A 23,397-nucleotide genomic window follows, 5' to 3' on the forward strand; every position below is an offset into this window, starting at 1 on the left:
TGAGATCAATAGAAATGCATGCAAATGAAATAAAGTTTTAGAGTGAGAAAGGACCAAAATGAGTGAGTCTTACTCTCAATGAGTGAGAGTTGGCAGCCCTGCGTCATTGTTTTAAATACTATACTCGAGTATCGAAAAAAAGACCCCCACACACCTCACGTTATGCCTTCATAATTCAATTCACTCGATGATCATAACAATTTCAGCTTAAACATAATCACATTTTCCCCCAAAGCAAATAGCTTATACCAACTGAAATCAAGGAAATGTGAAGTCATTATTTCTCCACTCCAATGAATCCAAATTTGCCAAGAGAGGTACACACAGATCTTACTCTGCACACCGTGACTTCCCTCAAATCACAAGCACTTCAAGATTCATGAACACTCGTTACTTGTATATGCTATGCTGCCATCTACGTCCACATACAGAGCACTTGCTTATGCATGCATGTACAGTACATCACGAGATCGGCAATATGCATTGAGCTCTGTGTGTATGATTGAATGAATCGACCCGACCGGCCCAGCAGGAGAGTGAAACCGGCTGCCGAAGAATAGAGGAACTATCATTGGGCCTTGCACAAGGAAAATTGACGAAATTTGTCACTGGTAAGTGACCGTAGCCTAAATAGAGTGTAGTCAATCGGTATAATGAATTTGTGCGATTTTACTGGGGTATTTTCTGTGGAATGTACGAGATTCTAGTGCCGCCTTGATACCACTTTGCATATCTCGCCGCACGGAGCTGCAGCGGGGTGGTTGACATTGGCAGGCCCGTAGTGTCCATCGCGTACTTCGCTGTTCTAGCCGAATAGATCTAGCGCAATCTGAACATGGCTTGTGTTTGAGCAGATTGGTGGTTTAAAATCGTGTTTATTGGTGCAATAGAAGATATGAGTTGATAATGAGAATGTATGTGCTTGTTTTAATTGCCTGTATAACAAGTGTATGAACAATGATGACGTGAACTACGTTTGTATTTAAAGATTTGACCGAAAGATCGGTCTGTATCTGTCCGTCGGGGAATGTTCCGCGGAGACTACGTCTGGCTTCACGGATCGGAGGACAGCGTTAAATAATGGCAAAATATAAAAGAGTCCTCCGGACGGACGGATCTTTCTGTCTATTTCAAGATGAGCAAGCTATGTAGTGTATTAAATGAATAAAGGACAAGTTCACGCAAATGTGCATGACATGTGTGTAGATTGAGTGATTGCAGCAATATTTCATTTCATATTTCATTTTCCTATTTATGTTTGTGACATCACTGCAGGACAATGATATTTTTTTTTTTTTTTTTTAAAGAAGAAAGTATGTTTAAACAGAATTCAATATGTTTCATATGTCCCATTTCTTTGCCTCATTTCTGCACAAAACCAAACAAACTCATTTTACATAGCACTATTAGCAGGTGCAGTGTAAGATATGCCTTGGAAGTACCACTTCTTCAATTTGTCTAATTGTATATATATAAAAAAAAAAAAATTGCTGTAAAGCAGGGTACCGGGTTTGTACCGCAAAATCACCTGCACACCTCTCAGGGGCATTTGTTAGGCAATTACACCTACAATGTAAATAGCCACTTGCATTTCAGTATTAGGATGCAAATTATGGGACCCTGCCCAAATTGTTGTCCTAAAGATAAGTCAAAACAAACAAGTTGTCAAGTCTCTGTGATTTTGCAGGATACTTCCAGAAAACTTCCAGAATTATCTCTCCATGTCTGGATTAGAGAATGAATAGATGCAATTGTAGATATCTCCCTGATTCTGGAAGTATTTTGCCCAGTGAAATGCACACATAGAGCCTACACTGTACGTACCACGGTATTCAAGCAAATATCTCCTTGATTGCTCTAGATGGTATAAGTATCCCTGATTTCAGTGAATGGATATATTGGCAGGCCTGCAGATGCCCATTTGGACAAGTGGGATTAAAATCTTAATTGTAATGTCCAGTATTAATGGTTTGACTATAAATGGAAATCAATGAAAATGTGCAGAGCACTTCAAGTTTCCCTTTAATCTTATTACCATGAATCCTGAGTTGACCTCAATATGTTGTAATGTTGATAGTTATCACACAGTGTGTTAAAGGGATGATAGTTTTTGGTTGAGATCAGACCCACCTTTTATTGGAATCCGTTTGATATTTTACTTTGTTTTTTTGGATATCTTGGCCATTTCAAAAGTGATTTTTATCATATAAACATTTAATTCCTCTTTAGAATTGTATGCTATTTGCTACATAATATTTCATGTAAGCAATACCTAATTATCTCACCATAAGTTTAAGCAGGAATCCCTATCTCAACCACAACTATACCATACCTTTAATGGGCTACTCTAGGTTTCATGCAAACAATGGTTCAATGGTTCTGACCGAGTCATACTACTTGGCCATACGCTACTATGGCCATGTGATGGTTAGATCATTCCTAATAACAGGAGATGCAGTGTAATCCAAACACTGGTGACCAGACTAAAACAGGACATCGAACAGTTGCAAACTGTCTTTAATTCTGGCATTGAATGCTGTCTACGCATGTATGTGTCATTGGCAAAACACAAGTCCTCATTCCTAGAGATCTTGGTTACATAGACCAGTGACGTCAGTCTGTGACCATGATAACATTTTGGCATCATGGTCGCAGTGATACCGATATAAGTGGATAAACAGAGTGTGCAGTTTTGACAGACACAACAACAGTACTACAAGGTTACTGTTCCATTTTTTTTTTTTTTTTTGCAGCAGCAGCATTGAAGTATGTGTTGAGGTTTTGTTATTTGTTTGTTGATGGTCAGACATTGCTAGACAATGTTTTGTACATGCACGCATAATTTATCACAAGGCAGTTTGTTGTGTGAACTGGTCTGACTTGTGTCTCATGCACCGCAATCTAAAAAGAATTTGACATTGATTGCCACCTTAAACTCTGTATGCACCATGGTGTTAACCTCTGCATGCCACATTACATGTATTCTTAAGCTGCAAGGCATGTGTGCTCTGGGAAAACATTCTGTTTTTCAAGTCCATGTGACTTCTTATGTATACGGAACATGCAAGCTTTCCTATGATGAAAATTTTATGACAAGTCTACGACTGTATGATTATTTTTCTTTCAAATGGCCAAGAGATTAACATTATTGTCCAGGTCTTGGAGGCATGGCTTTTGCACACACAATCTTGACAGAAAATTAGAATTTACTCAAAAAGCCCCTAGGGATCACCACTTGATATTCAATCAGCACACAATGCAAGATACATGCGACAAAAATGGAATAACCCCCGAAGCTTTCATTGTACTGTGGCATTTGGTGATTTATCAGTTGGTTGGATGGATTTGTGTGTTTGAGTGAAGTACATGTATGCGAACTTGGCATGCTTTCGACTGAGCTTGGCATGTGAACGTGGCACATAGAAGAGAGGGTCCTTAAAAAGGAAAGAAACAAAGCACTCATGTAAACACTAGACAGCATACCAGGATGACATTAATAGAATCTTATCATTAGAAATATATCAGAACTACAAAAGCGCAAACCTCCGCCAAGCAGCTCATTTTCACCCATACACACATGCTGAAATCGCCCAATTTCTCAGTGTAGAATCCTTTTCTTTACATCATCAGCTTCCAGTGCATGACGCCTAGCCCGAGCAGAGCATGCACTGTTAGTGTGCGCATGCAATGAACCCTAAATACGCTTTAATAGCCTGAACTCAACGTTCATTGACCTTATCTGCCAAAAGATAAAAATATCCTTCCAAAATTCATAACAATTCCCGGATCACTACCAAAATTTAATCATAATCTGTTCCTTGTGTGATTATCAACTTTTCCTGTAAGTTTCATCCCAATCTTTTCACAACTTGTTGAGGTATTTTGCACACAGACAAACAAACAAACAAACAAAGAGACAAACCAATGCTGGCAGAAACATAACTTCCTTGGTGGAGGTGATTAATTCTTGTAAACTTGATATACACAAAGAGAAGGATTGAGACAGCAGAAGAGGAGGAAGAGGAGGAAGAGGAGGAGGAGGAGGAGGAGGAAGAAGAAGAAGAAGAAGAGGAAGAAGAAGAAGAAGAAGAAGAAGAAGAAGAAGAAGAAGAAGAAGAACTGGAGGAGACAGTCTGAAGTCAGTCTTGATGAGGGTACTTCTGGGAACGAATCAATTCTGTCTATTTCTGTGTTCTGAACATACATGTAATGTATTATATGAAACTGTACTTTCAAATTATGTTTCTCTTTTACTATTTTTTTTTTCTCTCTTCTGTGGGACCTAATCTTATAGAAGCTTATACTGTAGCTTTTCTGTAGGATTCTCCAGCGAAAATTAGTCAAATTTACTGTGAGTTATGTGTTTTCTGTAAGATTGTATTTTGCTCAAAATGTGTTTTTCTGAGAATGGTATTTCAAATTGTAAGAATTTCTCGTACAATATAGAGGTTTCCTCTTGAAATACACTGCCATGCTAAATGTATTTTTACTCTACAGATTTTGTGTGGCTCATGTATGATTACTTAGTGTGTGTGTGACAAGACATGGGACTTGATTTGAAATTATATATCATTTTGGTAAGTAGTATTATTGTCATTATTTTACTCATCATTATTCTTTTCTTTGATATCAAAATCGCTGTTTTTTTTTCTTACTTCTATTCATCATATTGTGATGTGTGATGATTGAATAATTTGCTTTGTGTGTGTGGTTTTTTTTTTATTTAGAAAAGATATCTTAAATGCCAAGCATAGTTTCCCTAAACTTTTGTTTTGCTTGTTGATGTGTAGTGTGTCATGTACATATATGTGATGTAGTGTCTCAGTCAAATACAGAGCATAGTTTCTGGCATGATAGCTTGTCACACTGCCAAATAGTAATAAGATTGGAGGGGACGAAGATTAACCACCCTGCTACAACTGCCAGAATTATTGTCATAGAGCAGGAAGTGGCAGGGAAATTAGGGAATTAACTGCGGCCTGGCCAGTAATCCTGTCAGACAGTGTCAGTGACAATGGAAACAAACGATCAAACAAGCAGGGGGCTATCAAACAAGTTAAATTAAATTTGGACTGAGCACTGCCCATTTCTCTAATGCTTGCTGGGAAGAAAAAGAAAGGAAAAAAAACAAAACAAAACTCAAACTACAAAGTTAATTCTGGATTCGAGTACAGTATAATGTGTTGAGCTGCGACAAAATTGAGCAGTGCTAAGATGTGTACCAGTACATGTGGCTACAGCTATTTCACTATGCTCTCATTAGATTCATAAAAATGTGCATTTTATTGGCCCATGAACTGGAGGATGATTTAATCCAGATATTGAGGTACATTTCAAACCGTTGTAAATCCTGGGTCAGAAAAAAAAAGAAGAAAAGGTGTAATAGAAATCTTATTTCCTCACATGACTATTTTTATGCTGCATAATATCCTTGTTTTTATTGCAAAGCAATTTTCCACTGTGTTGACAGATAAAATGCTCAGACGGGCAAGTCCAAGATAAGGTCCCCTCAGAATGCAAAATTTCATCTTTGCTCAATATTGACGTGTTTGGTATCATTTTGAAGCTTATGAGTTGAAGTTTTGATTTCCACGGAGGAAAAAATGATATTATGTAAGTTTATGCAAATTTCAAGGGCTTCATTTGCATAAATGTGAAACACAGCGTTACGTATGGGACATTTATAAAAATTCATATTAATTCAAAGGAAAGCAAATGATATTTGATTAATATGTGGACATAAGAAGTTCATCAAATAGTTTAACTTGGTATAAAAATTTAGGGATTATACAAATGATTATGCAAATTAGCTCGTGTCTTATCATGAGATGTCCCATACGTAACAAATTGAGGTCATTTTTTTAGGTTTTTTCTGAAATTGCTATGGATATTTTAATGCCCTTTTGGAAAGTTCTAATTTATTGTTTAGAGAAACTAAATACCATAGAAAAAAGAAAAAACAGTAAAAGAAATATATTCTATTAGGCATTAAAATAATGTTACGTATGGGACAAATGCGTTACGTATGGGACATCCTCATACATATTGCATGTGAATGCATGTAGCTAGCTGGGAAGGTCTCTCAGTACACAAATGGTCAATCATCCTGAAGAAAGCATCCCAACATTGAAGCTACTTTTTGAGTTTGAGACACTTGAAACAAGGCATGTACTTGACTGAACAATTTTCAGAAAGGGGGAGGGGAAAATGGCAAAATACACAATGAAAAATCAGCATTAAAGGGATGGTATAGTTTTTGTAGAAATGGGGATTCAGTTTTCAACATTTAATGAGATGATTGGAAACCAATTATATGAATTACTAAAGAGCATACAATCCTAAGACTAGAGGAATTCAAAGTTTATGTGATGGAGATCCAATTTGAAATGGTTGTGATATATATATACAAAAAAATATATAAAGTAAAATGATTCCTTTTTATTGCAAGTGATACACAAATTGTCCTTATTCAGTTTCAATAGTAGCCACGACAAAATTCATGGGTATACATACCGAGGTGTGACACGAATCAATGACCTGACTGCTAGACAGACATCATATATCTACTCGATCACTGGGGTTCCACGCAGCAGGTATTGCTTATTTATTAAAATTAATATTTCTTGTGTCAAGTCATTTTTTGTTGAAACTAAAACTGCCCTTCATCAATGGAAGTAAACACTTTAAACTATTCAATTTTTCAGTAGTTAAACTATCCTGATAAAAATAGGGCATACGTACTCAGGTTGGTCATAAAAAATACAGAATATGATTAAATATGATTATGATGGTAAATATACAGGGAATATTGTTCCCTTGTCAATCTGGAACAGCATTTGAGTAATTTCAACTGATTCTACCTCAATAATTATGCAAAAATTTGTTTATGGGTATTTTGCAAAATTATTTTGCAAAATACCCATATAAACTTGGTTCTCCACACACTAAACGAATGGGGGACAAAGGGCATGCGTACTCAGGTTGGTCATGAAAATATAAAAATATGATTGAATATGATTATGATGGTGAATATTCGAGGAATAATGTTTCCTTGACAATCTGGATCAGTATTTGAGTAGTTTCAACTGATTTTACTACAATAATTATGCAAAATACCCATAAACATGGTTCTTCACACACTAAATGAATGGGGGACAAACTGTCCCATACGTAACTGTCCCATACGTAACACGTCATGTCTGTCTTTAATTAGAACCTGTAATTAGAGCTTTTTGCCTAATGACATGAAACTTACCTGTGATAATCTTGAGTGTTGTGACTTTCATCACAGTGAGTTACAAGTTATAGAATGAAATACTTTCAGAGAGTTTTGAGGTTGAAAAAAATGTTCAAAAAAACAAAAGTTTTCTGGTCCCATACGTAACGGCACATATTTTCTCTTCTAGAATATAACTGTCAAGGTCATTTTTCTCAATATTTTACATGTTTATACTTCTCTTAGATATCAATCACCATGATGAAGTTCAATATGATCAAAGGCCATTAACACTATTTTTCAGGTCATAAAAGTCTCTGAATGTCCCATACGTAACGCGCGCATTATCTTGGACTTGCCCAGACGAGTTTATATTATAGAGCTGTTGTCTTGACTAACTGTTAATTTTCAAAAAATTGCTTACACAATATGGCTGCGTAAACATAATGATAAGTTTGAAAGCCTGTACAATATTGTTGTGATTTTCACTGAATGAAGAATGTTTTGTGTAAAAACTTATTTCATTTCACATTTTATCTTCATGATTGGAAGTCCTTTCTGCAGAAATTTAAAGTACTCCTGTACTTTAGATGTTCTAGATTTATAAATTTAAACCAATATATAATGTATCCTGATAAACAAAAGAAAAGGTGACCTGTTCTACAAAATAAGCATGCTGCTAAACAGAGCTCTGTGAGAACCATGATATATATCAATGATGTAAGTTTGGGTGAAAAGCAAATTGTATCAAATGCAATGGTGCATTATATTGAGAGTTTTTGTGATCAAAGGCCTGAAAGACAAGGAGTGACTTTGAGTCAGTGTTATTTGCACTGAACCCAATGTTAGCAAAAATAGAATTCCATTTATTGATCAACTCTTGAAATCATCGATTTTATGTCATGTCCCTACTGGTGTATGTTTATTCTAATATAACAAATCTACTATGCTCATGAGTAGAGAGCTTGTGAAAAAGAAATTAAGAAGCTAATGCAAATATTTGTGACCACAATTCATCAAACGCATTCATGGTGAAATCACTTTCCGTCAAAGAGCAGTCGTCTCAGCTTGTACGTGGGATGTAATGTAGACATACGTGTACAAATCCCATTAGTATTGATTGCATGAATTATATTTCATCCACCCCCTCTCTTTAGAAAAAAGAGTAAGAATGAAAAAGGGAGGTACATACATACAGTACAGCTCTGTGGTACCATATTTTGCATAGTTTATTCAATATCTCATTGCAATATTTACATCTGATGGGCAGTCCAACTCCCAAAAGCTTCAGAGCAGTGCTGTATTTATTTTTGAAAATAAATTGGCTAGATTTCATTCTGAATTTTGTTACATATGTATAGTGTCAGTAATATCACAAGATGCTCCCATTTATACCAGATTATTGTGGTGACATGATTTTTGAAAACTTGTCCTGGACCTGTACATAAAATCCTAGTTGTAATACTTAGCACAAATGACAATTTGGTTATCTTGAAACAATGTGCTTGATAGATTTTGACCTACATTTGTACATGGACTTGTATCAATTGTCAAAATCCTTTGCTTCCAGTGAGTGACCAATGAGAAAAAAATCTGTGTGGAATGGGGGTATTACACAATCATCATTGTCCAAACATCTAAAAGCACTCAGTATTAAGATGCACATAATCAGGTGGAGGCGGTGATGATGGATCGAAGAAAGACCTTCATTCATCATAGTCCATCTGTTAATACAAATGTAGTAAGCCATGGTTTTAAATTCATGGAATACACTTTTTCTCCCATTCATGTCATTGTTTAAACATTACAGTAAGACTGATTTCACCTTCAGTATTACAAAAATGAAGATCTATAGATCAATACAAATGCTGTACATGTACATTTGTATCATCAAAATTTATTATCAGTCCCAAGACCAACAGGGCAACTGAAACTCACAGTTGGAGCAGTTGACTCAAATTAGCATTTGCCTGTTCAAAGTATGGGGCCATTTACCCAATTGCCCATGATAAAGACAAGTGGAAGAAGTACACTGTACAAACCTTGTAGGCCTATCTTCTGTGATGTTGTGGAAATATGATTAACCCTTTCCGTAAGGGAACCTGGTGACCAGAGTATTGGGCATTTCAGAATTCAGTATGGAAAGCGTTAATGATATGGTGTCCCCTACAAAGATGCTATCATATTATGATAGCATCTTGATGGAGGATAGTGCACTATGGAAGAGGAAACAGATGTGATAGTAGGGATGACAGCAGATGTAAGAATACAAAATAGCATACTGAGTTCTACTTATCATTGGAAATTGAGTTGTATTTTGGTACAATATAGCTTGTGCTCAAAAGAGGGAGACTGTGTTAGCCTGTGGGAGAGGAGAATGTAGAAATGACATGCCACTCCCACCCCATGGAGGAGAAAAGAAGCACGAGGCAAAATGGCTTCCATTAGTGTATGGATGCCTCTCGTTGCACAGTGGGAGAGAGAGAGATAGAAAGAGAAGAGAGAGGAAGAGAAGAAGAGAGGGAGAGATGGAGAACATCCATATGGTGGATATCCGCAAAGCGAGGAATGCTGGAATGCACACTGCGGGAGTCTCGTGTGTCTCCTGTGTGCAGGTGAAGAGGAGTGCCTTTCGGAACGCATCTCTCCACTGCTCGGCGTATCTCCTGTTGGGTGTCAGTGATGTTGCTCCTCCCCCCCTACCCCCCTACCCCCCTCCCCTCCTCCCCCACCCCCCCCCCTCTCTCTCTCTCTCTCTACTCTGGGCTTTGGCAGTTCATCTACTGTAGATGCTTTATTCTACCACCACTGTTTGTTGATGCTACAGTGTAGCTAGCAGGAGCTGTATTCACACACAGAAGTTATCATTACTTGTATCCCAGAATGAGAATTAATTTTATTTGCCACCTTGGCACAAGAAAATCACTCACCTCCAAATTGCAGCGTTTCAAATCTCTAGACTGCGCATGCCTCTGCAATGACGGCAGCATGACCCCCTGGCATTTAGGGTGCAAACCTAGTTTTGGGGGAGTTGCATTATGGGATTGATGAAAATTGATGCTTTTTACGTGATTCCCCAAAATACCAAGCTGGACCAAATGTGCATCACAATGCATAAAATGGCAAAAGTTAACAATTTTTTGTTGTTGTTTCCACACCAAAACTAATTAACGGTTTATGCATGGCATTGCAAAAACCAATGTTCAAATTTTTAATTGTGGGTGTGTGTGAATGGGACGTACTTCTATGAATCCCGTTACATGAGCCACCTTTGCTGAACCCCCAATATGGCAGACTGTGCAAAATGTGTGCAGATCCTAGTCTTTGCACCGTTTTAATCTTTTCAGTGTCAGAATGCTATCCAGGATCTCCCCTCAATAAGTATGTGAACCTGAAAAAAAATCCTGATGACCAACTGTGGTTCTTTTGAAGAATTTAAAGGGGAGCTGTGAATGATTTTTAAAGCCACATTGTATCTGATGTTGTGAAGAAAACTGGTTGAACTTCCTGATGCATTTTAACTGTTACCAGAGCACCTCTGTAAAGATGTCTCCCAGATTTTGCAGGAGGCGAATTGAAGATTTGAATAATAGGCCTACATTAATATCACTTCATACATGTATCTTGACAAAAATATAAAGACCTCCCTGAGTTGGGACGTACACGTATGTATGCCTCTTGATATTTATGTAAAAATGCAAGGTATCATCCTGATTGTTTCCATGGAATCTCCCTGGTTTGATATGTGAATGTTGGCAGGCCTGTGCTATCCTTTTTTTTCTCAATGTTTTGGTTGTTTATACATGTTTGTGGAGAAGTACCTACAGACTTTTTGTAGACAGACTACATGCTCATCATGACTTTACTGTATTTTCAAAGCTACTCTGTCCCTGAATCAGAGCTTCGTGGATTTTGCGACTTGCTTCAGGGGAATTATGATTAGATTTTACCAGTCACAAACATCAGCAATAACAAAACCAACGACAATACTGAGCACGAAGCATTCATACTTGTAGTAGATCACCAAGAATTTCTTTGAGACGTGTTACACATTTTGCAGAAACCGTGGTTATCTAAGGGCCACTGAGTCATCAGATATATTCTGCAGTGGGCACTGTTAACCCGTTGAGGACAGGCTGATTTTGCTGCAACACGCATTTCCCATAGACACTCACCTGAGTATACTCGGAACTCGTCTTCAATGGGTTAATAGCCATCTTGTTTACGTGACCGATGTAACTTGCATAGTACTCATTATGTGATATGTCTGCCCACACACATACACGCACCCACACGCAAACACATTCAAATTGAACTATTCCAAATAAGGCTTTTTTTTTTTTGCAGAACTAAAATTTCCTCTTTCCACGCGGATGTGGGGAGGCAATGTTTTCCTCAACATGTCTGCCACACAGAGTCATGTCTTAAATACAAATTGTATGTGTTCAATGTTGAAATTTGATGAAGTTTTATGTGGCAAACAATGTATACTGATATGAGCATTCTGTGGTATGTGTTCCAGTAGTGTTTCTCTATAATTTGCAAATAAGGCAAGGTGGCCAATATTTTTTTTTTCTTAAACACAAAATTAATAACAACTCACAAAAACTTGTTTCCAGTAGCGCAAATGTGCCATCATCTCCAATTACTGACTATTCTCCTAAAAAGAGATAACACTCAAATTTTTTCATTTCATCACTGTGGTTCTCAATTGCAAATCCAAGCAATCATTAAATTGCTTTATAGGTCCCAATGCGTGAAGTATGTCACTCATGGGGCGACAAAACCTTGTATCTCCAAAATGTCAAATGTTCAGGAGATCGAAAAAACATGGTAGCCAATGAAGCACTATAACAAATGGAATTGCCTTTCCTCTGACATGCCATGGTGGCTTCACTTTTGGGGTAAGACAGCTAGGATAATACACCTGGGTTGAGAGGGACATGATGGGTAAAAGCATCTTGTCGGGATTCAAACTCGGGTCCTCTGATCAGGAGTCAGGAGTCTTATCCACTATGCCACAGCGCCCCCAGTTGTGAGGCATTGCCATCATTATACCTCTTCCAATTTGCCCAAATGTGCAAGTTGCAAGTCCTAGATAGGGGTCCATAGAACATGAGTTTCCTCACACCTGCTTCTAGACAGAGTAAAATAAAATGTATACGAAGCTTTCAAATTCCATTCCACTTTTTCCTATCCGATTTTAAGTGAAACTGTTTGTTCTTATTCATTGAGTTGTTCAGTGTGGAAGTCACTTTGAATGAGGAATGGAGTGTCACTTTGATATATCGTGAAAGTCTAGTAAATCTCCCTTGTCTGAAAGGGCATTGAAATAAAGGCAAAGTAAGACTGTTGTGAAAGAAATGATTCTATTTTTTTTTTTTCCAGTGAGCCATGCAGCGTGGCTGTTTTCTCCATAACCCTGCCAAAGATATTAAGACGAGGCTATCCTCAGGAGTATGTTTACATGAATCAACGTGATGAGATGATTAGGCAACCGACCGATGACAATTTGAGTTAGGACGAACGAGTGACACTGAACGTGACTGCCCATTTCAGTCTATACGTGCATATTGCATTATTAAGAAGGGTCCTTAACATGTTTGGCATGTGAAAGAATGATTCACTTTGTTGTTTTATTTGTTAACTTTTTGTGACAGGGTGGAGGTCTTGCTTCTAAATTACGAGACACTCCCACGTATTGCTTCCCCCTTTTTTTTTTGTGGTCTGCATGCTTTCAGAGTAGGGGCAATGTCTTCACAGAATGTATTCACAGTGGAAAAGGAAAGGGGGGGGGGTGGGGGAGAGGGGGGGGGGTTGGGGAGAGAGGGAGGGGGAGAGATGCCACTTCATCCCCTCCTTCTGTTATGGACTTCCCGTGTGTATCTGACTGTGTCTTCATGCATTCCCCTAACCCTTTTTGCATTAAAAGGAAACCAAAACCCAAAGAGGAATGTGAATTGAGTGAAAACAGCAATATTAGTAGAACACATCAGTGAAAGTTTGAGAAAAATCGGACAATCCATGCAAAAGTTATGAGTTTTTAAAGTTTTGGTGTTGGAACTGCTGGATGAGGAGACTACTAGAGGTTGTGACATCATGTGTAGACAACAATATATGAAAAATATAAAGGGAATTCAAAAAAAAAAAAAAATCATTTTTCATGAAAATTACACATTCCATTAACTTGATACTGACATATGTTAAGGGTAGTAATTATTCCCCCTGCTTTATGAAAGTGGTTAGTCAAGAGCTCTTTCATTATGCTAGAAAAGTGAAAGCATGTTGAATTTTCTTTATATTTTCTTTTTCAATATGATTGTTGTCCACACATGATGTCGTAAACTCAAGTAGTCTCCTCGTTCAGCGATTCCAACACCAAAACTTTAAAAATTCGTAACTTTTGCATCAATTGTCCGATTTTCCTGAAACTATCACTGATGTGTTCTACTATCTAAATGTTTCTGCTTTCTCTCAATCCACTTCTCTTTGGGTCTTGGTTTCCGTTGATGCTTGTAAGATTTCAAATAATGATGCTTTTTCCTGTGTTTGCTTTCCCCGCAGAGTAAACCAGTTGGTGGGCCCACCATCTTCTGCCCACGTCCAGTGATGCTCTTGCCCCGTGTGAATGCACCGTTATCATGATGTAAAGGAAGAACAACCTCTTGTGTGAACACACCTGCCCCACCAGAGGGGGAGAGCTCTGTGGTAGCTTTTGAAGAAGGGAGTACATCTTACCGGCCAGAATTGGTCAGATTCGACGCTTGAGAGCGGAAGAACAAGTTAGAAAAAAAAGGGTGGAAATCATCCGTGGGGGCACCTCACCTGTCACTCGCCTCGGCAAAGGCACAAAAAATAGAAGCGCTGAATTTCAGCTGAAAACGGCTCCTATATTGATAGTATTGGATTTGATTTAACACAGCCTGCCTCTCTCCATCTCGGCATTTCCCCCCCAAAACGCTCCTCTATTTATGCATTCTGGAGAAACCAGCCGTTGGCATAGCAACCATTGAGGTAGAAGGGACGGTGGAGTTGCACAGCTGACGTACGTTGCTTTGCATTTTACCCTCCCCCCACCCTAAGCAGCGGTGCGCAGTCTGTGGCAATCAGATCGTCTCGAGCGTGAGGGAGCCAGCGATTGGAGTGAGCGTTGCATCAGGGTTTTTTTTTTAAGGTCGGCTGCGAGCAACACAGAGGGAGACAAACGGCTGCACCGTGATTTTACATCCAAGAGCGCCATAGTGAGCTGGGCAGGCGGCAAGACTGCACGGAAACCTAAAAAGCTGGAACACACCAGAATCACGCCTGCCCAGAGTAAAAGCCTTCCGTCGTGTGTCAACGGACAGCAGAGATTTAATTTGTCACGGTGCATCTATATGTGTGTGTGTGTGCGTGTGTGCATTTCATTACATCCATGCAGTAGAATCTCTTGTACATTCCATCTGGTGTTTTCGGAAAGCCCTCTGCAGAGCAGGGGAGCAGGGCGGAAAGATATTGGAGGATTCACCCAATGCTGTTGATTTTTATATTGTTCTCCGTGGAGTAGATACTGGAATTCGTAGTGAAACCATGGTGCTCAGAACTAAGAGAACAGCTTGATGCTCACCCGCAGACCGCCTGCATCGTTTCTTCCATGGTAGCAGAGCAACAGGCATTGGGAGGCGGCAGCTCATTAGATATTAATTCTCCTTGGTGACGATCATTTTCCGCAAATATCATAGGGAGAGGCGATAGAAAACAGCAAAAAACCACTGTGTGAAATTAGCAAGCGACATATCCAGCGCTGGATTTATCTGCTTGGGATTTTGACGACTGAGCGAGACATTTTTTTTTTCTTTTTTTTTCCTGTGAGCTCGGGAGGCTGGACTTGAGCAGACAATCAAGATGTCGTCGGTTAAAGTGGCCGTGCGGGTGCGTCCATTCAACAGCAGGGAGATTGGGAGGGATGCGGAGTGTATCATTAGTATGACCGGTGCTACCACAAGTAAGTCCATTTTGAATACGTAAAGTTGTACAACTGTATATCCTTTATACAATGCAATCTAGGCTGGATTAAATTCAGCGTTAGATCTCACAGCTGTGACATGTGTTTGCCACACCGCGCAACATAATTCCATTTTCTTGTGAATGTGTGTCATGATGATTTGTAGTATCTAAGTATAGTTTTAGAATTATATATATATATGATGCTGTATTTGTATGCTGCTACTCAAAAATTATAGTTTGAGTGTGGGTGTGAGTGTGTGTGTGTGTATGTTTTTTGTGTGTGTTGAGATGTGTGCATGCTTTTCTTTGTCTCTGTGTATTTGTGTTTGTGTGTGTATGTATGTTTGTGCATGTGTGTGTGTTGGAATTTCCAAGAGGATATGGAGTGCTGGAGTTTGATGTCTATTTTTAGATATAAGAAATATTAAGTGAGGTATGATTTTTTTCTTGTTTCTGTTTGCCAGAGTTAAAGTATACTGCTCTGAGAATTGATCAGATTAGAATACTATGTAAATGTATTATCAAAAGCCAGATCATTTTAATACTATACTTATTAATGGCAATGATGGTTGCCTTGCAAATATGAGAAAAGAGAAATACAGTGTATGTTGGGTTTTACAGAAGAGGAGGGGGGAGGCATTTGATTATATTGGAAAAGAGGGAAAGAAAAGATTGGTGACTGTATGGCTTTGTACAAAGGTAGATGCTCTTTGATGGGGTGTCTTCAATGACAAACTGATTGTGGCATTATAGTGGCAGCCATATTGTGTTTGTATATGTGTGTGTTTGTGTACAATGTGTATACTCGCAAACAGCTTCAATCAGGGATATTGTCGTGTTATTAACACTCCAGGCAACCGGTGATGCATTTCACACCGGGCATATGTCCATTTCTTCAGAGTATTTAAAACAAATGAAAAGGTACCCAGCCCTCTTGAAGACCCAAGAGGTACACGTGTACCTTAGAGGTGTATGATACAGACACCTGCCAGTTCTGCATCCTTAGGACCTGTATGTAGGCAAATTGTTTTCATAAATTATTCAAAATTTTTACACATATCCTCTATTGTTGTATACATATGCACTTATACACTACATGAAGCCTAATTTTTTACTTACTAAACTGAATTACGGTAAATCTTATTTTTGATGGTTTTAAATTTCAGTTGGTCGATTTATCGGCATAAAGAAAAAATAAATTTCAGAAACAAGTAATGGAATATGCCTGGTTACCTTGAGCAAACTACCATATTCCCAGTTGAAATACCTTATGAGAATTAACATGTGTGTCTGTAATTGTGTTTTTGTACATGCCCAAATGACTGACACGAACAAAGAACAAAAAGATATGCAGTTGTGCCTCTAAAACGGCTAATGCTTCCTAAATCAACCTACATACGGTACATTATTTGCCTTCTGCAGCACGGTACAGCACTGTAGTTCATTAATAAGTGGATAATTTCCGACAATCGATGCAGCATGAATAAACTCTTTCAGCATGAGTGACTGCTGAGTGCATCTAGTCAATCCAAATGTTTAGCCCTACACAGTTTGCTCTGCTAATGGGTATTTGTCATAATTCATCCCGCGCAAGTAGAAGTGTACATTTTACGACGGCCGGATCGAGTCTCACAAGCTAGTCTTTCAAAGCTCGATTGGGCAAAATGAGTCATCGTCATTTAGCGTGATGAATTTTTTCCCTCTTTTTTTTTTCCACCTCCTTTTTTTGGTGTCCTTTCGTTTGCTGCATGTGTACTTGTGTGTCTGTGCTCACTGGAAATGAAATTGCACCAGAGCTTTGGATCTCTATGGTTGTTTGCTGACAGGGTGTAGGCCTATATGTAGTTGAAGAAAGATGGGCTACAGTGGTGTTTGTTCAGGCATTCAGCTTTATCAATATGTTTGAATACTCGTCATGGTTGCCAGGGTTGGTCATTGTTAATGCCCAATATCTCCATCTCCATCGTCTTTAAAAAATATATTATTACTGTTATTATTGTTTTATTTTTATTTATTCATTTTATTTATCTATTTATTTATTTATTTATTTATTTATCTATTTATTTATTCATTTATTTATTCATTTATTTATTTATCTATTTGTTTATTCATTTATTTATTTATTTATTTTTTTTTTGGGGGGGGGGAAGGGGTTGGTTGGGATGTTAAAGATGGAGATGGAAATATGGAGGGGATGTGATACAACTGTAGTTGGGAGGTGGAGATTGACTTCATCATTGATCAGGGTACGCTTGCTCTGTTGGGTGGAATGTCTGATTTGGCAACAGCCATTGTTTCTGTTTTTGTTTTTGTTTTTCAAAACAAAGGCTGACATGGGATCACATTTTCATACCTCGAGTGACTGGTTGCATAGTCAGTAGTTGTGGATCATGTGACCCCTTATTCAAGCCTCTCCAACAGTGTGTGGAGATCTTCAAGGCAGCTTCTAACTTTAAGCCAAGCAAGCTGCCTCTGAGGTGCCTAGGAGCTGTACTGATTATTCTGTTTTCTACACACATTGTCACATATATGCAAATCAATAATATGGTTACATTCTAAACCATCACATACAAAGAATCAATGAGAACAATTGGATATGGCTGGGCCTGTGGTACTGAGTGCAATGGTGTATCATAAAGACAAAGCAGGTGATGGAAACCATTGCATGTGTGGACTCATGTGATTGTGAAGCATTGTCTCCCACTATTAAAAGACAAAAGCAAAAGGTTGTAAAATTCATTTATAGAAATTTTGTTTTTGATTTAGGTTCCAGAAGAGTGATATTTTAATACTTTGTTGAATTATTTCAATTGATCTTTCAAGTACAATGTATAAGGAAGCTTTTACTATTTTTTTTTGATTCTTTCTTCTATCTGTTTCTTGTTCTTTACCTAATAAAATCTTATTTTGTGAATGGCTAGAGAAGAACAAAACAAAGTTGTTTCCATTGCATGCCAAAGTTCAAGTCACATGACACTAGAGATGGCAGAGTTTAGCACTCATGAACATCTGCACACCTCACCACACATCTGCTGGTCTCCTACAGTGTAGATCCCATAGGCCTGTGCCAGTGCCGCCTAGACTTGAAACTGTACTGCATTTTGTTCGATGAGTCATCTCATCAGGTTCGACCCTCACACAAATGCCAGCATGTACCGGGAAATGAAAGTCCAACCTGCGTTGGTCACATGCTTTTCTCCCGCAAAGGCAGGAAAGGTGTCATATGACGAACCACATGACCCCATGCCACATGTCAATGTGAGGAAATGTGTATGTTTCTCTATGTGACGTGGGAGTTCCTTCGTTCTCACCCTTCGGAGTGACTCAGAGAGGGTACGGTGTGAAGTTTGGTTTAGGATTAAGACTAACCGTACATTCTAGGTAGCAATCACGATTTATTGAGCTGTCGAGGTTGAGCATTAACGGGGTCTGTTGCAACCATTTGAAATGTCACGTCTATCATATGAATTCACGTCTTTGACAGACACTATTGAAGTAGAATCCACACTAGAGATTGTTTGATATGAAGATGACTACTCCCCACCCCTCTCTTCCCCTTCTCCCCCAAAGTGAAGATATTTCCTCAGCCTGCAATTGGATTTTTTTTTTTAAAGATATCTCAAGTTATTATACAAATGATGCACAGGATAGAGTGCGTTAGTGGAGATGTAGCGTACTCGAGGGTACCGGGTATTTACAATTGTGAAACATGCACGAGGCGAAGCCGAGTGCATGTTGCACTACATTGTAAATACCCGAGAGTGAGCTGCATCTCCAGTAACGCCACAAAATAATCCTGTGCATCATTTGTTTTATAAAATGGGTCGAAAACTAACAGCATTTTTCACGTACCTTTGTGGATCAAGATGTCCGAAGATGTTTGTCCCAAACATTTACGCACGTCACACTTGGAAATCCCGCACATATAAGTACTGTACGTATAAGAGTATATGTACGCCACACATATTATGCACACAAGAAAGGCCGGCTGGCAGCCCGAACTAGAAGTTGTTTACAGGATTGACAGCGCATATAGTAGCGCGCGACGCACTTGTAACAACTGATTGAGTGCGCACTGCTAAGTGCAAACATTGTGACGTCGGCCGTGGATGTTAGTGAGAAATTAATACAAGCACACGTGACTCATTTCAGTGCTTCCAATTGGCTACATTCTTGAACCCATTTTATAATGTACATTACAGTGACAGTGCAGTCCAAATCATTGTTGTGGATGTAGAGGTCTTTCAATTCTACTTCCCATATTTTCAACATCTGAAAGCGACAGTAGCAATAGGGATGGGATAGGGTGGGAGAGGGGGTAGGGGGTTTAAAGTAACTGTACAGTACTGGTTGAGGTGGGGATTCATGTTTTGAACATTCCTAAGTGAGATAATGAGAAACCTCTTATGAAATATGAAAGAGCATGTAATTTTAAGAAGGATTCAACATTTATTTGATGAAAATTGGTTTTCAAATGGCTGAGATATCCAAAAAAAGTAATAATAATAAAAGGCGACAGGCCACGCCTTTTATTAGGATCTCTTTGTTTCACCTTGTTTTTGGATATCTCAGCCATTTCAAAACCGATTTTCATCAAATAAACTTTGATATCCCTTAGAATTGCATGTTCTTTGACATCTCATAGAGTGGTTTCTGAATATCTCGCAAAACGTTAAAAGCTAAATCGTCTTTCAACCAGAACTGTACACACCCTTTAACCACCACATCCCCTCTCCCATCAAATATATGATAAAGAGATGGATGGGGAGGGTTGTCTCCCCCCCCCCCCCCCCATGGTATGGGAACTTAAAAGCCTGCAGGGATTCAAAAGTTAAAAGGTCGCAAGGCTCAGGTCATTTAGATTCTCACTGACAAGAATATTCAGCTGCTTGACAATGGCAGGAATTCCACGTAGCATTAGCTGCCAGTTGTGTTCCTGGTTCTGTGTTTGTACAAATTCTTTGGGGGAAAGGGCTAGACTCTGCATTTGGCTCCAACTGAAGATAGTCTCATACAGTAGGTTACTAGTATGTGATTGTGAGACCAACAGGGGTCAGAAAATTTGAACCTCTCCTATTTATTCCTTGTGAATGTTGGGCTGTGAAACTGGAATTGAAAGTAGTCATACTTTATCACTGGATGAGATTCTGATTGTAAGGGACAACAATACACCTGTATGTGTTTGAACTATTAAAAGCAGAATGGTAACAATTACCTGTAGTACGTATTTATAGTATCAAGCGAGTCAGATACACTGTAGAGGTGATAGGATACCACAAATGTGAGGAAACATTGCATTTCATTTTACATTTCATTCAAGAATTCTCTGATAAAAAAATGAGATCAAAAGTCTTTCGTAGACATCGATCCTATAGGGCCTATCATTGTGATGTCTGAAAGGTGTATTGAGGGGGAATTTCAACCTTGTGTTTAAGAAAATGGACACCTGCTTTCTTAACATCTCCGACCACGGACATCTGGATGGGAGGAGAGTGGTACTGACCAGTGCCAGTGTGGTCGCTCCAGTCCACCTGTCTGTCTCAAGAATGGCAGCTATCATACAATATATTGTGATAATGTCCAGCTGATGACACAATTTCCCCAGGGCAGCGAGTGAGGAGAGATGGAGCTGTCCTCCTTGGTTGTCACCACCCTAGTCACTGTCCCATCTGCTCAGACGAAGGAGCTTCACATGCTCCTTGCTCTTAAACAACCTACATGTAGGCCTACTTTCAATCAATCCCCTTTTGTGACAGTGTAGTCCTCCATGTCACACACCTGTCTCTATCTTGTGAGGGTGACACGACATTTGCTTCTGCGACAATTGCTCCTGCGACAATTGCTCCGATCTTATTTTCTCCAGGGACTCTAATAGGGTTAGGGTTGTAAAAGGCTTTTAGGTTTAGTTTGATGTGAGGATTAGGGGTAGGGTTATGTTAGTGGGTATATAATATACAATTCATTTTTGGCTTTAGAATGCAGATATTTTGTTGGAACAATTGCTGCAGGCAGCAGGAGCAAATGTCATGGAACCATCTTGTGCAGATTGCTGGGGAAGTGTACAATGTAGTTCATACAAACTTGTGTGCCTCCTTTATAAAGTATTTTACTTATAAATGTACTTTTCGGATAAGGGGTGTAAAGCCCTCATGCCCAAGACTTTGTTGGAGTTCAAAAAAGAAAAAAAAAGAAAGAAAGAAAGGAGATCAAACATAACAAAATGTTCCATTCACAGTAATAGCATTATGTGCACTACAGGATGACTCATCTACTGTATAGTGGACAAGTTGTATGTACAGTAATTCATGTTTAATGAAGTGCAATGAAACTTGAGCAGTGGGACATTTCTATTACTAATTGAGGTTGCTTCAGACATATTGCAGGAAATTTGAAGAATGTTCAAGCTTATAGGCCTAACATCTTCAATTTCTCGTCACAAAGCTACAATATTGACACAAACTTGCATCTTATTTGACAAACTTGCATCTTATTTGACAAACTTGTACTTTTTTTTTGTCCTAGGGATATCTTACAGCAATACATGTAGTACAATGCATCATACATGTAATAGAATACAAATTGTGTACTGTTATGGATTGTCATGTTTGTTTGAAGCAGTGTAAATGCCTCCTTCTTTAATTTGTCCAATTCAATTCCATTTTTAAGTTGACTTGCTATTAAAGACTAGTATGTCAAGAGTGTTACTTGAAACACACAGCATTACGTTATGATTGATGATTTTTTCCATATTCAGCCTAATCCTACGCATTCAGGTACACTATGAACCTACATTGTATTAAGTTACTTTGAATTTTACTTGCTCAACCGACAAAGCACAAGAAGCGGGTTGTTTAAAGGTTGAAGTACAAAGTTGTAGAGTGTAGCCTGGGGTAATGTATGTTATTGTAAGTAGAATTCATACTCACAGGAGTAAAAGGCCAATGTTCAGAGAAATTCTTTGCAAAAGCCAACTTCAGATAAAAAAAGAATGTTATCGAGGCATCTGACATTCATGCATATGTCATTTGGGATTGATATGGTCATGTGAATGTGAATTTAATTTAATACCCCAGTGTGAGAATCTACATTTACTCTTTAACCTCTCACATATCGTTGCTGGGGTGACAAAACCTTGCATCTCAAATTTGGGGAAAATTACTTTTTGGAACTAGTTATCGTCAGATAATCAGTTAAGTGAAGTCCTGTCCAAATCCTGTAACTGTCGTATCCCCAGCCTACGCCATATAAAAGGAAAGGCGATCCCATGTGATACAATGTAAGGCTTTGACTGCCATTTTCTTTTCTCACTTGAACATTTGACATTTTTGAGCTATGGGATTTTGTCGCCCCCAACAGCGATATATCTCTCGAATATCAAAATTTTTGATTTAAAGTCTGTTCAAGTGTTACCTTAGACATAGTTTTTGTTTTTCTTGTTGTTATATATATATTTTGAAAGTGATCACATTTCTCCCAAACATTACATTTCTGTAATCACGTTTGCCCAGCTGTGGTCTAGAGGTGTTCTTGAATCAAGTGTACAGGTCAGTCAGTTATGGATTTCCATTTGCAATCTGATTGGATTGACCTCCAGAATACAATTGATGAAGTGGCATTTCAGCCATGTCCTTGCATATTGGTATTAAACTCTCGCTTGTCAAAGCATGCATTATTGACAGGCCTTGGAGCTTTAATTTTAAACAGATTTATATGGATTGACATAAAACATTCACTGTACTGTACACGTACAGTTCAGTTTGCTGTTTCTAAAGTCCATGGATTTTCAGGGTCTCAAAACAATAGACATGCTGTATTGGGATATCAGTCAAACCTACTGTACGGTTGTACATGTACACTGTGTATAGTGACCACCTGTACATGCACTGTATAGTACAGGTGTAAAGAATGCGTGTCCATGAGGACCCCTAACTTTTGCCGTGCTCAGTTGGTTGTCTTTTTTTTATGGTTTCTTAATTTGCAAGTCTTCTACTTCTGTGATTATTCACTGTCAGAGTGAATAGCCCTCAGGCTAGAAAATGTATGAAAGTCTCGAATAAACATGAGCTTTTCCAATGTACAGGTCAAAGTGATGTAAAGTGCAATATGCGATCAAACGATCACATCTTCTTCATGTTTGTTGTCCTGCCCCCTCCACCGTCCCCATTTTTTTTTTAAATGCCCATGCAGGTCTGCTT

General features: G+C 38.6%; 1 protein-coding gene across 1 annotated transcript in view; it reads left to right on the top strand.

Annotated features, from left to right (window-relative positions):
- The first annotated feature begins 507 nt into the window (after window positions 1–507).
- LOC139724255 (kinesin-like protein KIF1A) overlaps window positions 508–23,397 on the top strand; it is a 171,218-nt gene continuing 148,328 nt past the window's right edge. The window contains exons 1-2 of the mRNA XM_071635396.1: window positions 508–611; window positions 13,781–15,200. Coding sequence (XP_071491497.1) covers window positions 15,101–15,200 — 100 coding nt within the window. The 5' untranslated portion in view covers window positions 508–611; window positions 13,781–15,100. The remainder of the gene's footprint in view (window positions 612–13,780; window positions 15,201–23,397) is intronic.

This window comes from Diadema antillarum, unplaced genomic scaffold (genome assembly GCF_040938485.1).
Source record: "Diadema antillarum isolate AM-2024a unplaced genomic scaffold, OU_Dant_1.0 scf00000210, whole genome shotgun sequence".
Lineage (NCBI taxonomy): Eukaryota > Metazoa > Echinodermata > Echinoidea > Diadematoida > Diadematidae > Diadema > Diadema antillarum.